General features: G+C 36.4%; 3 protein-coding genes across 3 annotated transcripts; all 3 read right to left on the reverse strand.

The window, feature by feature from the left end:
* Window positions 1-1,359: 1,359 nt before the first annotated feature.
* LOC111437315 (transcription factor MYB41-like) lies at window positions 1,360-2,593 on the reverse strand. The gene is made up of 3 exons (XM_023075219.1): window positions 2,307-2,593; window positions 1,680-2,243; window positions 1,360-1,511 (listed from the first exon to the last, which is right to left on the reverse strand). Exons 1-3 carry the CDS (start codon window positions 2,567-2,569, stop codon window positions 1,478-1,480), a joined length of 861 nt encoding a protein of 286 aa, XP_022930987.1. The 5' UTR covers window positions 2,570-2,593; the 3' UTR covers window positions 1,360-1,477.
* A 2,558-nt stretch (window positions 2,594-5,151) lies between these two features.
* Window positions 5,152-7,390, reverse strand: LOC111437312 (cell division cycle 20.2, cofactor of APC complex-like). Its single transcript, XM_023075213.1, has 5 exons — window positions 7,026-7,390; window positions 6,587-6,859; window positions 6,209-6,478; window positions 5,529-6,110; window positions 5,152-5,443 (listed from the first exon to the last, which is right to left on the reverse strand). Exons 1-5 carry the CDS (start codon window positions 7,116-7,118, stop codon window positions 5,300-5,302), a joined length of 1,362 nt encoding a protein of 453 aa, XP_022930981.1. The 5' UTR covers window positions 7,119-7,390; the 3' UTR covers window positions 5,152-5,299.
* Window positions 7,391-10,862: 3,472 nt separating this feature from the next.
* LOC111437318 lies at window positions 10,863-12,205 on the reverse strand. Its single transcript, XM_023075222.1, has 3 exons — window positions 11,805-12,205; window positions 11,657-11,701; window positions 10,863-11,568 (listed from the first exon to the last, which is right to left on the reverse strand). The coding sequence occupies exons 1-3, from the start codon at window positions 12,094-12,096 to the stop codon at window positions 11,429-11,431; spliced, it is 477 nt and encodes a 158-aa protein (XP_022930990.1). The 5' UTR covers window positions 12,097-12,205; the 3' UTR covers window positions 10,863-11,428.
* Window positions 12,206-12,443: the final 238 nt, after the last annotated feature.

Genomic DNA, 12,443 nt, shown 5'->3' on the forward strand with positions numbered 1-12,443 from the left:
TTTTTTTTTTTTTTTTTTTTTTCCCCGTTCCGTAAAAAGTGTAAATTAGACTTTCGGGAGGTGTATTCGATGTCCCAATAATAAGAATAATTTATTATATTTATTTTGTTCCAAAAATTGCAACCTCTCCTCGATTACAAATAAATCCATCTCACTTTGGGCTCTCACTTTGGGCTCTCACTTTGGGCTCTCACTTTGGGCTCTCACTTTGGGCTCTCACTTTGGGCTCTTCCTTTGGGCTCTTCCTTTGGGCTCTTCCTTTGGGCTCTTCCTTTGGGCTCTCACCGGAGGTTTTTAAAATATGATATTGTCCTCGAGAGGAAGGAAGAAAACCCTTCCCCGGAGAGGTTTAGGGAAGAGAGACATTCTTGACCAAATCTCAATCTAGATTTACACTACCCAACGAAATTCACAATTTAATTGGATATTATTTTATATATTTTAATTATAGATTTAAAAAATGAATTTGTTGTAGGAAAATTAAAGAAAATATATACAAGAAAAGCCGGACAAAATGACGACAAGAGAAGCTTCCATCTATATGGGAATCATAGAAACAAAGTTTCTTATATGCTTTCATGTGGGCACTCCAAACATTATATTCTCAAAATGTCTCGGTATAACTAACATATTTGAAATTCGAAAGCCTGAAATTCAAAAGCCTCTTATTTTTACCTTTAAAATGGTGGATTGAACTAGAAGATAAGGATTGTTGTACTAACTTTCGAGCAACAAAAATTTCCTACTTCATATAATCTAATAAGTATTGTTTTATTTGCAGACTTTTAAGATATTATTCAAACCGAAAGCGAGTAATTAAAAAGAGAGGGTTGCGGAGAGAATAATAAGAAGAAGAAGGTGTCACAATTACAGTTACAATTACTTGTCCTAAACGCAAACACTCTTAGTTTTTGACCTAACAGACCGGACAGTTCTTTAGTAACGAATTACTTGGCTTTAATATTCAACTAATTAATTATAATACTCAATCTATCTGCCTTAACTATAATATTCACCCGCCAACTTTGACAAACACCGAATGTCAAAGGTCAACACAGTCATTTCCTCTTCAATATCTAAATCTCAGTTACAAAACTAATCTCTTTGTCCTTTCTCTCTCGTCCAATGATTCTTTTCAACCATCATAATGATTTTTTTTAATCATTTTCTATTTGATTGGTGGCAAAATATTAACATAAATATTAAATTCCAAAAATACTGTTGTATTGATGATGATATTCCAAAATTAAAAATAATAATATAATAAAAAAAAAACATAAAAATTCAATGCAATGAACTAATTATTGTGTGTATCCTACAACACTAAACATAAACAGCATATTGATTCAGCTCGATTGATCCACCAAAGCTGTCTGAAATTATATGAACACCAAGAAACAAAAAAAAAAACAAAAACAAAAAAAAACATGGCAGTGTAATCCTATCCCTATGATCCACACAAAACACCCCCTTCAGTTCATGTGATGCAAACTCCCCCTTCAATTGTTGATCTGGAACAAAAAAAAAAAGAAAAAAAAAAATCATATTAAATTTTTTAGGTTTCTAATAATTCATAACTTAAAGCTAATCTTGATTAAACAAATAGCTTTTCTCAAATCCACGATAGAAATCCAAAATATTAAATAGAAAAGGTTTGATTTTTTTAAAAAAAAACTTACAGTAAAACTCTAGTCCAGTATGATACACTTGGTTCTTCGTTCATCATAGACTCCAAAGTGTCGAAAATTGGTGGTGGTTTGGGGCGGCCACAAAATGGATATGTTCCACACTCAATTTGGTTGACATTTGAAGTTGAACCAGGCGACTCACAAATCAATGGAGGAAGTGGATAATAGTTCACATCCCCAGTGTGTAACCCAACCAACCCATTTTCAAAACCCGACACCGGCGTCAAACGGGTCGAAAAATCTGCCTGAAACTGGCTAGAGTAAGGGTTAGGGTTAGGGTTTGGAGGTTCATTAATGGTGGTTGGGTTTAGAAGATGGCATATATTGTCCAGGACTTGGAGTTTGGCTATTTCTGTTTGCACCTTTAGATAGTCGCTGTTTAAAGGATTGTTTATCCCATTAATCAGCGGAGAAAGGTTGAGCAGGTCTGTTCTTGGCTTGTGAGTCGTTGGATCAATACCCATTTGGAGAAGCTTCTTCTTCAAATGGGTATTCCAAAAATTCTTAATTTCATTATCCGTTCTTCCCGGAAGATGACTAGCAATTTTCGACCACCTGAAAATTCACCGTAACCCATAAGCTAAAAGTACGTTTGAATTTCAAATCATTGAAACATACCTGTTCCCAAGTGTTTTATGAAGCTCAATTATGGAAGATTCTTCTTCCTTGGAGAAATTCCCTCTCTTAATATCGGGACGAAGATAATTAGTCCATCTCAACCTGCAACTTTTCCCGCACCGATTCAAACCAGCACGCTCCGGGAGAGCTCTCCAGCTTCCGTGGCCATTTTTAGCCACGAAATCGATCAACTTCTCGTCTTCCTCCGGAGTCCATGGCCCCTTTTTGATACCATGTTCATCACAGCAAGGAGATCGACCCATCTTCAGAGAGAAGCTCAAGAAAACAAAAAATTTGGTGATTTTTGTTTAGGTTAAGGAGAGAAAGAGAAAACAAAGGTGGTTTTATAGGCATTAAGTGATGAAAAGACGACGAATTTTTCAAAATGGTGATCTCATTGGGGCTACTAAAAAGTGGAAAACTTTTAATATTTTTGCTTCCAAATACACGACAATTGAAAATCAAACCCCTTCTATTTCTTTTTTTCCAAGCTTAGCATACTAACAAACGAATAGCACCAAATTGTTGGATTAGGTGTAGCCTTTTTTTTCTTCTTCTACGCTCGTTTTCCTTTCTATTTCCTCGATTTTAATGGCGTTTTCGTTTGAATTTTCATTCAAAAAGACGGGTTTTTTCTACAATAAAAATTGTATTTCTAGAACGACAGTGTATACATCAATGAGTTCTTCAACTCCGAACGTGGCCCCACCAGCGTAATCCAACTTTTATGCAGCAATTACCTGGGTTGGTTGCTAAGGTAGAATTATTATCAGAAATGAATATTTTAGCCTTTTAAAAAATATAAATGTTACATAATAACATCTATTTTAGATCTAATTATGATTATAATTTCTAATTTCTAACTAAGAAATTATTATTGATGGTAGGCAAGGTTAATTTTTTTTTATAAACAAAATAATTAGAAAAGAATCTTAGAAATTAATATTTTAAGTTTTGTAAATATATATATATTATGAAGGAATGGCTCACTGCAGAAGTCATCAAAGGTGTCATTTTGTGATTATCTCATTGAGCCATCAACACAGAATCCATCTCTAATTCCCAAAATAAACTTTAAAATTCATTGCATTATTCAGTCCCCCTCTAACTGCCCTAACCATTAATAAAATTTAAATAAAAAAAACTAGGGTACAAACATGATATGAATTTAGCGACGGACATTACCCACGTACTTGAAACAAATATAATTGGAATATCCGATACGCAGTTATAGACAACACATCTTGTACAAACATGATTATGACACCGATACCAAATAGATACATTGTTTGACGAATATATTTATGTCCAATTATAAATTTATTAAAAAATATGATTGAAATTTAACCAAGATACTGTCCAACAATTAAATATATAATTAATCTTATTTGTCAACTTTTTTGTTTATTTAATTATCTTACATGTACCAAATACTGAAGAATCGAGGATTTTAGCATTCCAGTTGTACTTCAGATGCGAACCCCAACTAACATTGCTTCATTTATCCATCAAACTTTCCCAATTAATTTTAATGAGAGCTTTCATTGACAACTTCTAGAACCAAACATTTAACTTCAACTATAAGCTTTTAATTTTTTAATTAAAATCTTCGTATTTATCGTGGCTTGAATACGTTCATGAAATGCTAAATGTTAGCCAAATTGAAATGAATAAAATTTTTATGGAGAAGATTATTAATTGTTATAATTTGGATTTTTGGTTGATTGAATTATAATAATAAAACTTTGTCAAAGAGAAACTGGTGTGAAAATTGGGTTAGTATGGAATTAAAACCATGTGTTTTTATTTATTTTTAATTAGGTTATTTTGAAAATTCAAACATTCTATAACAACCTTAAATCAATTAGACTTCTAATTAATGATAATTAATAAAGTTGATATGATTTATTTTTATTCTCGATTGAATCCATAAATTTTCAAATAATTAACTTTTTATGAAAAAATATCTATTGATTTCGATCTTGTTGGTGTCTTAACTAGGCTCGTATATGCACTTCTTTCTTGGTGTGAAAAGTCAGATGCATCGTTCTTTTAGGTGTGACACAATATAATGAGCAAAATAATCAGCATATCACCACCATTGGTGAGTCACAACCTACTCTTTAATTGTAACATTGTAATAACTCAAGTCCATCGGTAGTAGATATTGTCCGCTTTGGCCCGTTATGTACCGCCATCAACTTCACGATTTTCAAATGCATCTACTAGAGAGGTTTTTCTTCACCCTTATAAGGAATACCGAGTTCTTCTCTCCAACTGATGTAAGATCTCGCAATCCACCCCCCTTAAGCACATCGCCTGGTGTCTAGCTCTAATACCATTTATAACAACTCAAGCCCACCGCTAATAGATATTGTTCGCTTTGGCCCGTTACATATCGCCGTCAGCCTCACGATTTTAAAACACGTCTATTAGGGAGAAATTTTCACTCTTTTACACAAAGAATGTTCTGTTTTCCTCTCCAACCGATGTGGGATGTCACAAACGCTCTCCCCTCCTTTACTTTGAATGTCATCATCTGATATACACACTCATAGGATAACAACAATACTCATCTTATATCAGTGAGCTGATATCAAAAGTAATCTATCTAAACAGGTACATTTCAGCATATTCTGGCATGATCGTTGAGGCTGAAAAGAGAGGAAAGGGTGATGAGATCCCGTGATTAGGAGGAGCTTTAGAACAAAGATATTAAATATTAGGAAAGAAACCAAATGTTTAATATCTGATGTCAGAAAAACTATTTCTTCAATTACAAATTCAGTAAGTTATAATATCAAATGCTTACGAACATTCATTTTAATATCAATCAAATGCTCAATAAACACAACAAAATGTTGGAACAATGATTCCAACACATCTGTATCTGTATAACACAGCACAATGTACACAAAAACAAGAAATATAGAGTATGTCTGTATAGTATGTATCTATTTACAATCTGTATAAGACTGCACACCACCACAAATTTATCGAATGCGATTGAGGTGAGCAAAGGGCTCTGTAATAGAGGATTTTGGAGCAGGTTTAGCCACTTCTGGAGTCCCAAACGCATGCCAGAATCTCAATGTCTCATCTGCTGCCGCCGAAGCCACAGTGCACCCATCTGGACTCTGCAAAAACATCACACAAGGGGCGATCAGGATATGCTAAGATCAAACACACCACAGATTATATATGATCATCATACTAGTTTACCTGAGCCATATAGAGAACCCTTGATGTATGACCAGTGAGCTCTCCCATCTTCACCATTGAAGGGTATTTCCATAGAGTGAGTTGGTTCTGGGAGAACCCATGAGAGCTAAGCAGCTCCCTCTCGTTTTTATTCCACAGTAAAGCACAAACTTGAGAACCAGTGTCAACAGAGTTCAAACATGTGCCAGTGTGGGTGTTCCAAAACTTAATGGAGCGATCACCCGCGCCTCCACCTGATGCGAGCAGGTTGCCTTGGAATGGACACCAAGCAAGGGCCTTGACTGCAGAGGTATGATCTTCAAGTCTGTGAAGATATTGGGTTGCTGAGTTTGAAGAGGCCATTGATCTATCCCAGATTTGGAGGACATTGTCATTCCCTCCACTTGCTAACTGTTGCCCTGATAATGACCACTTCAATCCACAGACCTCTTGATCATGACCTCTGTATGTTTCCACTATATGATCTCTAATTCTCACATCGTTATTCAAGATCCTCCCATCCATTCCTCCAGTTGTGAGAATGTGGTTGTTCCATGCCAGTGAACCCACACGCATCCTGTGCCCACCTCTCAGAGTTCTTAGCTGCATCATCAAGCCATCATCGAAAACAATTCTGGTCAGCTTCTATAAAGAATGAATCAAAGAAATTCAGTTTAAAAAAGGACGGCTCATCAACAGACCTGTCGATTGGCGGTCGAATCCCACAATTGTACTTCAGAATTGTTCAACCCAATAGCAATATGCCGTCCATCGGGCGCCCAATTTACACTTGTCACAGGACCGACTTCATCATCAATCGTTACAAGTTCTGAAGTAGAGCCATCGTTTGCATTCCACAAGTACACGGTGTTGGAAAGAGCTATAGCAAGCACGTTGCTGCTGCCCCAATCCAGCAAGTTCAAGTAGTAATCATCAACAAGATCAGGAGCATCCAATGTCCTTTCAGAAGTCTACACAGCAATATTCAAAATCAGGGAAATGAAGAGAAAAAAAAACAGAATCGATCCCTTCTTCCTTCTCTTGGAGGAAAATTATCAAACACTTGAACTGCAACATACCTGGGGAATTTGGCGGCGGGCCTTGACGGGTTTATCATGAGAAGCAGAGGAGAAGAACTCCTTAGGGATCATCTCAACTGGCGCGGGAGGTTTGTTCTTGAAAGCGAGGATTCGAGTTCGATTCATGTTCAATGTCTCAGCCAAACGCTTCTGATAAGCCTCCTTAGAGGGCGAACTAAACGTAGGGTTTTCCTTACCTTTCCTCCCCTCAGTCACCATGTAGTGCGCATAATCGAAATCCATCGCCGATCGATTCGGAATAAACCTATCCAACTGTAATCGAAAAAGGAATCGTTTCACACATCATCAGTACCTTGAGATACAAAAGAAAGGCAGGCAGAAATGAAAACCCTAATTCATCGATTCAGAACACAATTTCACATAAAAAAGGAAAGATCATTATTCAAGTAATTGATTTCGATTTCTACAACAAGCTTACATTTTCTCGGTTATGCTTTTTGTGGAGATGCTGTTCTTGCAGTGGACAGCGCGATCGATTAGCGTTAGAAGAACTCAAAGATCCTGCATCCATAGCGTTAATTTCCCAAAAAACAAGAACACAAACAATTCCAACAAAAATAACAGAGAAAGATAAACAGATCACAAATTAAAAACCCTGCAAAACTGAAATTAAAGAAACTCGCAAGATCCACAATAATAGAATATCGACAGCAAAATCAAGAACTAAATATCAATTAAAAAAACGCTTGACTGGTTGATTATGAGAGTGTATTGCGGAGAGCGCTCGTCTGTAATTGTTAGAGAGAGCGCGAGAGAGAGAGAGAGAGAGAGAGCGAGAGAGAGGGGAATGAATTGTATTTCAAATTCTCGAACTGAGATTATATACTCGCGATTGGGAGTATAAATGGAAACTGGTAACGGCTACGTTTGAATTAGCCGTTGCAATTAACTTTGACTATTATGCCCTTCCGTTCCATTATCCTCCTGCGTATTAAAAAGGGGTAGAAATGTTAATATGTCCAGTGAACCCGCGTATTACGAAAAGAGCCGTTGTAGTCCATAGGGAAAATTTGTTTTAATATAATTATTGGTTCTTTTTTATTAATTAAATAAAATTTTAATTCTCATTAGCCAAATTTCATTATAGAAGGGAAAACAAAATTTGATTGGTAATAATATGTATAAATGTTTAATAAATAAATAAATAAAATATAAGGGTGCAAAATGAAAGGAAATAAATATTAAGCACCCAATAGAAAATATTTAATTTAACAAGATTTTTGGTTGTTGTTCTATGTAACATAATCACTGTCTTTGTTGCTTTGTTGCTGTTGTTGGATGTTGTTCAACTATCTTTCCATCTTGGATCACTGAGATTTGGTCACGGTTTTTAATAATGGTGGAAAGCCCATGTGCACCATTGTTCTGTTCTTCATCAGCCTATCTAACGTTTGCTGAACCACGTGTTCCGATTCGACATCGAAGGCGCTCGTAGCTTCGTCGAGCAGTAGAATTTTCGGGTTCTTTAGGACTGCTCTCGCAATCGCTAGTCGTTGTCATTGACCACCCGAAAGTTGGATCCCTCTTTCACCTACTTTGGTCGAATGAAGCTATGTGCATTGGCGAGCTTCACTGCTTCGAATGCTTCGGCTTCGAAAGCTCCTTCTTTCCCGTAGAGAATGTTCTCGTAAATCGACGTGGCGAAAAGAGCTGGTTCCTGTTGGACAAGGCCAATGTGCTTTCTTAGAGATTTGACACTCCTCAGCTCAATAGTACCCTCCACCACATTTAGCTCTTCAGCAACGTCACCCGACATCGCTGTCTGTCGATTGATCACCTCAAAAATAGATGCCACCATCTAGTTTCCTTTCAAAAGGTCAGGGGCCAGTGCCAAAGTGTCACTTATTGCTAATTCAGTTACAATCAAAACCATGAATGATTTCATAACAGATTTGAAGCTAGCAAGCCCTCGTCCCATTAAAACCGAACCGTACCTGAGCCCTTCTAATATTTGTGACCAATAATCTAAAATAGGTACTTAGATCACATATCACAATGTCAAGCCATAAGATGAAAAGATGAAGAACTGAGAGACGCCATAGATCACATACCACAATGCTGCTGAACCAAACAAGCAAAGCCCGTGATAAGAAAATGACACAATCCATGTAACCGCCCAAACCTATCGCTAATAATGTCCTCTTTGGACTTTTCCTTAAGATTTTTAAAACGTGTCTGCAAGTGAGGTTTTCACACTTTTATAAATAATGCTTAGTTCTCCTCTTCAATCGATGTGGGATCTCATAATCTACGCTCAGCGTTGGCACTCGTTCCCTTCTCCCATCGATGTGAGACCCTCACTCCACCCCTTTGGGGCCTAACATCCTTAGTAGCACACTACTTTGTGTTCACACGTAACAACCCAGGCCCACCGCTAGCATATATTATCCTTTTTGGGCTTTCCCTTTCGGGCTTCCCCTCAAGGGTTTAAAACGCGTCTGCTAGGGGAAGGTTTCCACACCCTTAAAAATGGTAGTTTGTTCTCCTCCCCAACCAATGTGGGACATCACAATCCACCCCCCTTCGGGGCCTAGTGTCCTTACTGGCACACCGACTCGTTTCTACCCCCGTCGGGGAAGGGCGAGAAGGCTGACACATCGTCCGGTGTCTGACTCTAATACCATTTGTAACGACCCAGACCTCCCTTCGTTGCTTAGTCTCCTCGCTGGCACTCCGCCCAAATTAAAATTAAAATTTAATAGAGTTATTGTGATATTTTATAAATTGCAGATATTGTCGGCTTTACCGTGTTACTTATCATTGTCGGCCCCTCGATTTTAAAATGCATACGTTGGGAGAAGATTTCCACTCCGATGTAAGATCTCACATAGTATCATACAAATTATTTTGTCAATAAAATGTCGTATAATCACGTGTCTTAAAAGTAAAACAAAATAATAACAAATTGTTGCATCATTAAGAGGAGGATAGATAATATAGATGCATAAACAAATCACATGCATTGTACCCTTATGAAACATGACCAATGAGGCCCATAGATTTTACCTCCACATTCAAGTAACAACATTAAAGTCAATGTCATTGCTTATATCCATGGGACACACCTACACCTTCAATTTTTAAAGCTCTCTTAAATTTATGTTCTTATGGTACTAATTTTTTATGCTGCATTTATTATAATTCCTAAAACACCCTTTTTGAATTTTGATACTAAAAGTTCACATAGTGCTTAAGAAAACTAAAATGTTTTTTAATTAAAAATGTTTAAAATTATTATGTATATTTTTTATTTATATTTCGATTTCTTGACCATAGCGTGTAGAAATTACACATTTAAAATAGAACACAAAATTGCTACAAAATTGAGAATATTGAAGCTAAATTCCATCAAAATTTAATTATTATAACCAAAAGTTTTTATTTTTAATAAATAAATAAATAATTCAGGATTTGAAATTTGAAACAATAAAGTGGAAGGTTTCAAAATACTGAATAACAAAGGGAATAGGCTCCAACCCCTAACATCACAAGTAGAGTGCACCGAAAAGGCGCTACTTCTGAGTACAGCGGGATCCACGTGGACTCAGGACCACAAAAAAAAAAAAAGAAAAAAATCCTAATCATCAAATATCCAAAGCATTAGGAAGGGAATCACATCATGACACGTGGGCCTTACCCACTCCCCATCAATTCCTTAGCGGACACTCACACACCTCATTTATTTTAAAATTTAAATATTATTTTATCAATCAATTTAATAAAACGATTAAAAAGAAAAAGGAAAAAAGAAAAGAAGAAGAATAAAGGCTTTACCACCGGCCGACACTCGTCTATTAAAATGCACCAGCACTTGCCTAGGTTGTCCTCTTCTCTCTATCTTTTTGTTTATTTAATTCAAGATGACTTTTTTTTTTTTTTTTTTTATGAAAATTATAATTATTCTCTAACGAGAAAGGATACAAAAAAAATTGTGTAAATTATTGAATAAAATGGCCCACTTCCTCTAAATAATTATTGCTACAAATTAAAAATTTACATGTCATCTAATAATCCTTAAAGACGTGGATAAAAACTACTTTAATAATTGAATTTAAATAAGTTGAGTAATTACATTATCAAAATTATATTTATTTGAAATAAATTTTATTTCGATTCTTCTTTATTTTATTTTTATTAAGTAAATAAGACAAATGAATGATTTAAAGTAATGCTATTCATTAAATGGGGACCCGTTGGTCCCTTGTCCGGTAAGGAACAGAATTATCAAAATAAAAGTATCTACCGACACCCAGCCTCAATTATATTACTAATTTTATTTTAATAATAAACCCATCGAAGAAAATCACAAAAGCTAGAGGAGATATGTGGAGGGGCAACCACAAAACTAAATAGGCAATAAATGGAGGGCTTAAAAATAAATTTGATAGAAAGAACCTGATACCGTCAGCGACTACAGCATTTTCCAGCTGGCGTTTCGGCCCTTCTCTCAATGCCATAACGGTCCGATTCGGAAAATCGAAAATAACAGAGTATATTGCAGCTGGATTCCATTTTCATCTCCGACGCGCCGGTAATTGAGCGGCGCGTCATGGTTTTGCTTTCTGATAAACTGACAATTTATTCATTCTTTGTTTGTATTAAGTTACAGAAGTGCCACCGGCGCTAGCAGAGGCAAACAAAAAATTGAAAAAGTAAAAGAAAAGGAATAGAACAATTTAATCTGACGGAGTATTTGATGAACAGAAGCTTTTAATTTAAAAAATAGTTACGGGAGGAACACGCGCCGGCATGAGAAGCCGTGAGGCGAAAACGAGGTCGGTGAAATTTTACCGGAAGGTTAGAGAATCGGTAATGCGGAGTTTAGAAATCGCCGAGTTTCCTCGGAGTGCGAGATCTCAGAGAATGTGATTTTTCGATCTCTTTTAGGTTACGGAGACTTTGAATCGCTAGGATGTTGCCTTTCTTCGGTACGATAAGTTCGTCTCCTTCGGCTTTGATTTCTGCCAGAAATTCACCAAATGAAGAGATTCAAATTCAGAAATTAAACAGATAATGCCTCAATTCGCGAAATCATCAACTACATTATACCTAAATGTTCTGAAGGACGCTTGAATCCATGAAACTGAGCCAAATCTGAAACGATTGAAACAGAATATCAACTGAAACGATCGATTAGAATCAAACTATAGCGAAGTACAGAGCGATTGTCGATTCCGATGGGAGGAATTGCAGGTACCTGACTGCGAAGGACTGTGCGAGAAGATGTAAAGGATGAGGAAGCAGAAAATGGTGAGGATAGGGATAGCATGAACGAACTTCTCCTGCCGCTGAGGAGAAGGCGTTGGAAATGAGAATCGGAAGGATTTAGAGGCTTTCTCGTCGTCTTGTCCGTCGTAGTTGAGAATTAAAGGAGAAGATGGAGAGTGCTTGTTGCGCTTCTGATCGTCGGCCGGAACTGCATCCGATTTGGCTCCGGCGCCATGGCCGTGGAGCTTGGAAACTGGTGAACCTAGAGATTGCCTTTGCATCGTAGAGAGAGACAGAGAGAAGTAGAGAGAGAAGCGATGTTGCTCACTGAAATGAGGTCAGTACCGTGATAAACTTTTTGTGTGTGTTTTCCGTTTGGGCCTCGTGACGTTTGACTCTTGCAATGACACCCCCAAATTATCTAATAATTCTTATTTGCACCCATCATTTAAATTATTATTCTAGTTTTATGATTTGTGTTTTTTTATTTTAATTTAGTCCATATAATTTTAACATTGTAATCAATATTTTTCAAACATTTATTTTTTTTATACCATTTAAACTATACCTTAATTGACATTTTCTTTAATATTTAAAATATTAAAATGTCATTTAAGCTAATTAATAT

This window comes from Cucurbita moschata, unplaced genomic scaffold (assembly GCF_002738365.1).
Source record: "Cucurbita moschata cultivar Rifu unplaced genomic scaffold, Cmos_1.0 Cmo_Scf00063, whole genome shotgun sequence".
NCBI classification, from domain to species: Eukaryota; Viridiplantae; Streptophyta; class Magnoliopsida; order Cucurbitales; family Cucurbitaceae; genus Cucurbita; species Cucurbita moschata.

Bases quoted from the DNA above. Each gene is read 5' to 3' on its own strand.
- LOC111437315 (XM_023075219.1), bottom strand. From the start codon at position 2,569: ATGGGTCGATCTCCTTGCTGTGATGAACATGGTATCAAAAAGGGGCCA. The intron at 2,244-2,306 runs GTATGTTTCAAT...GTGAATTTTCAG, and splicing joins CATAAAACACTTGGGAACAG to GTGGTCGAAAATTGCTAGTC. The intron at 1,512-1,679 runs GTAAGTTTTTTT...TTTTTGTTCCAG, and splicing joins TACTGGACTAGAGTTTTACT to ATCAACAATTGAAGGGGGAG.
- LOC111437312 (XM_023075213.1), bottom strand. From the start codon at position 7,118: ATGGATGCAGGATCTTTGAGTTCTTCTAACGCTAATCGATCGCGCTGT. The intron at 6,479-6,586 runs GTATGTTGCAGT...ATTGCTGTGTAG, and splicing joins CCCGCCGCCAAATTCCCCAG to ACTTCTGAAAGGACATTGGA. The intron at 5,444-5,528 runs GTAAACTAGTAT...ATGTTTTTGCAG, and splicing joins GGGTTCTCTATATGGCTCAG to AGTCCAGATGGGTGCACTGT.
- LOC111437318 (XM_023075222.1), bottom strand. From the start codon at position 12,096: ATGCAAAGGCAATCTCTAGGTTCACCAGTTTCCAAGCTCCACGGCCAT. The intron at 11,702-11,804 runs GTACCTGCAATT...CAATCGTTTCAG, and splicing joins GCACAGTCCTTCGCAGTCAG to ATTTGGCTCAGTTTCATGGA. The intron at 11,569-11,656 runs GTATAATGTAGT...AATTTCTGGCAG, and splicing joins GCGTCCTTCAGAACATTTAG to AAATCAAAGCCGAAGGAGAC.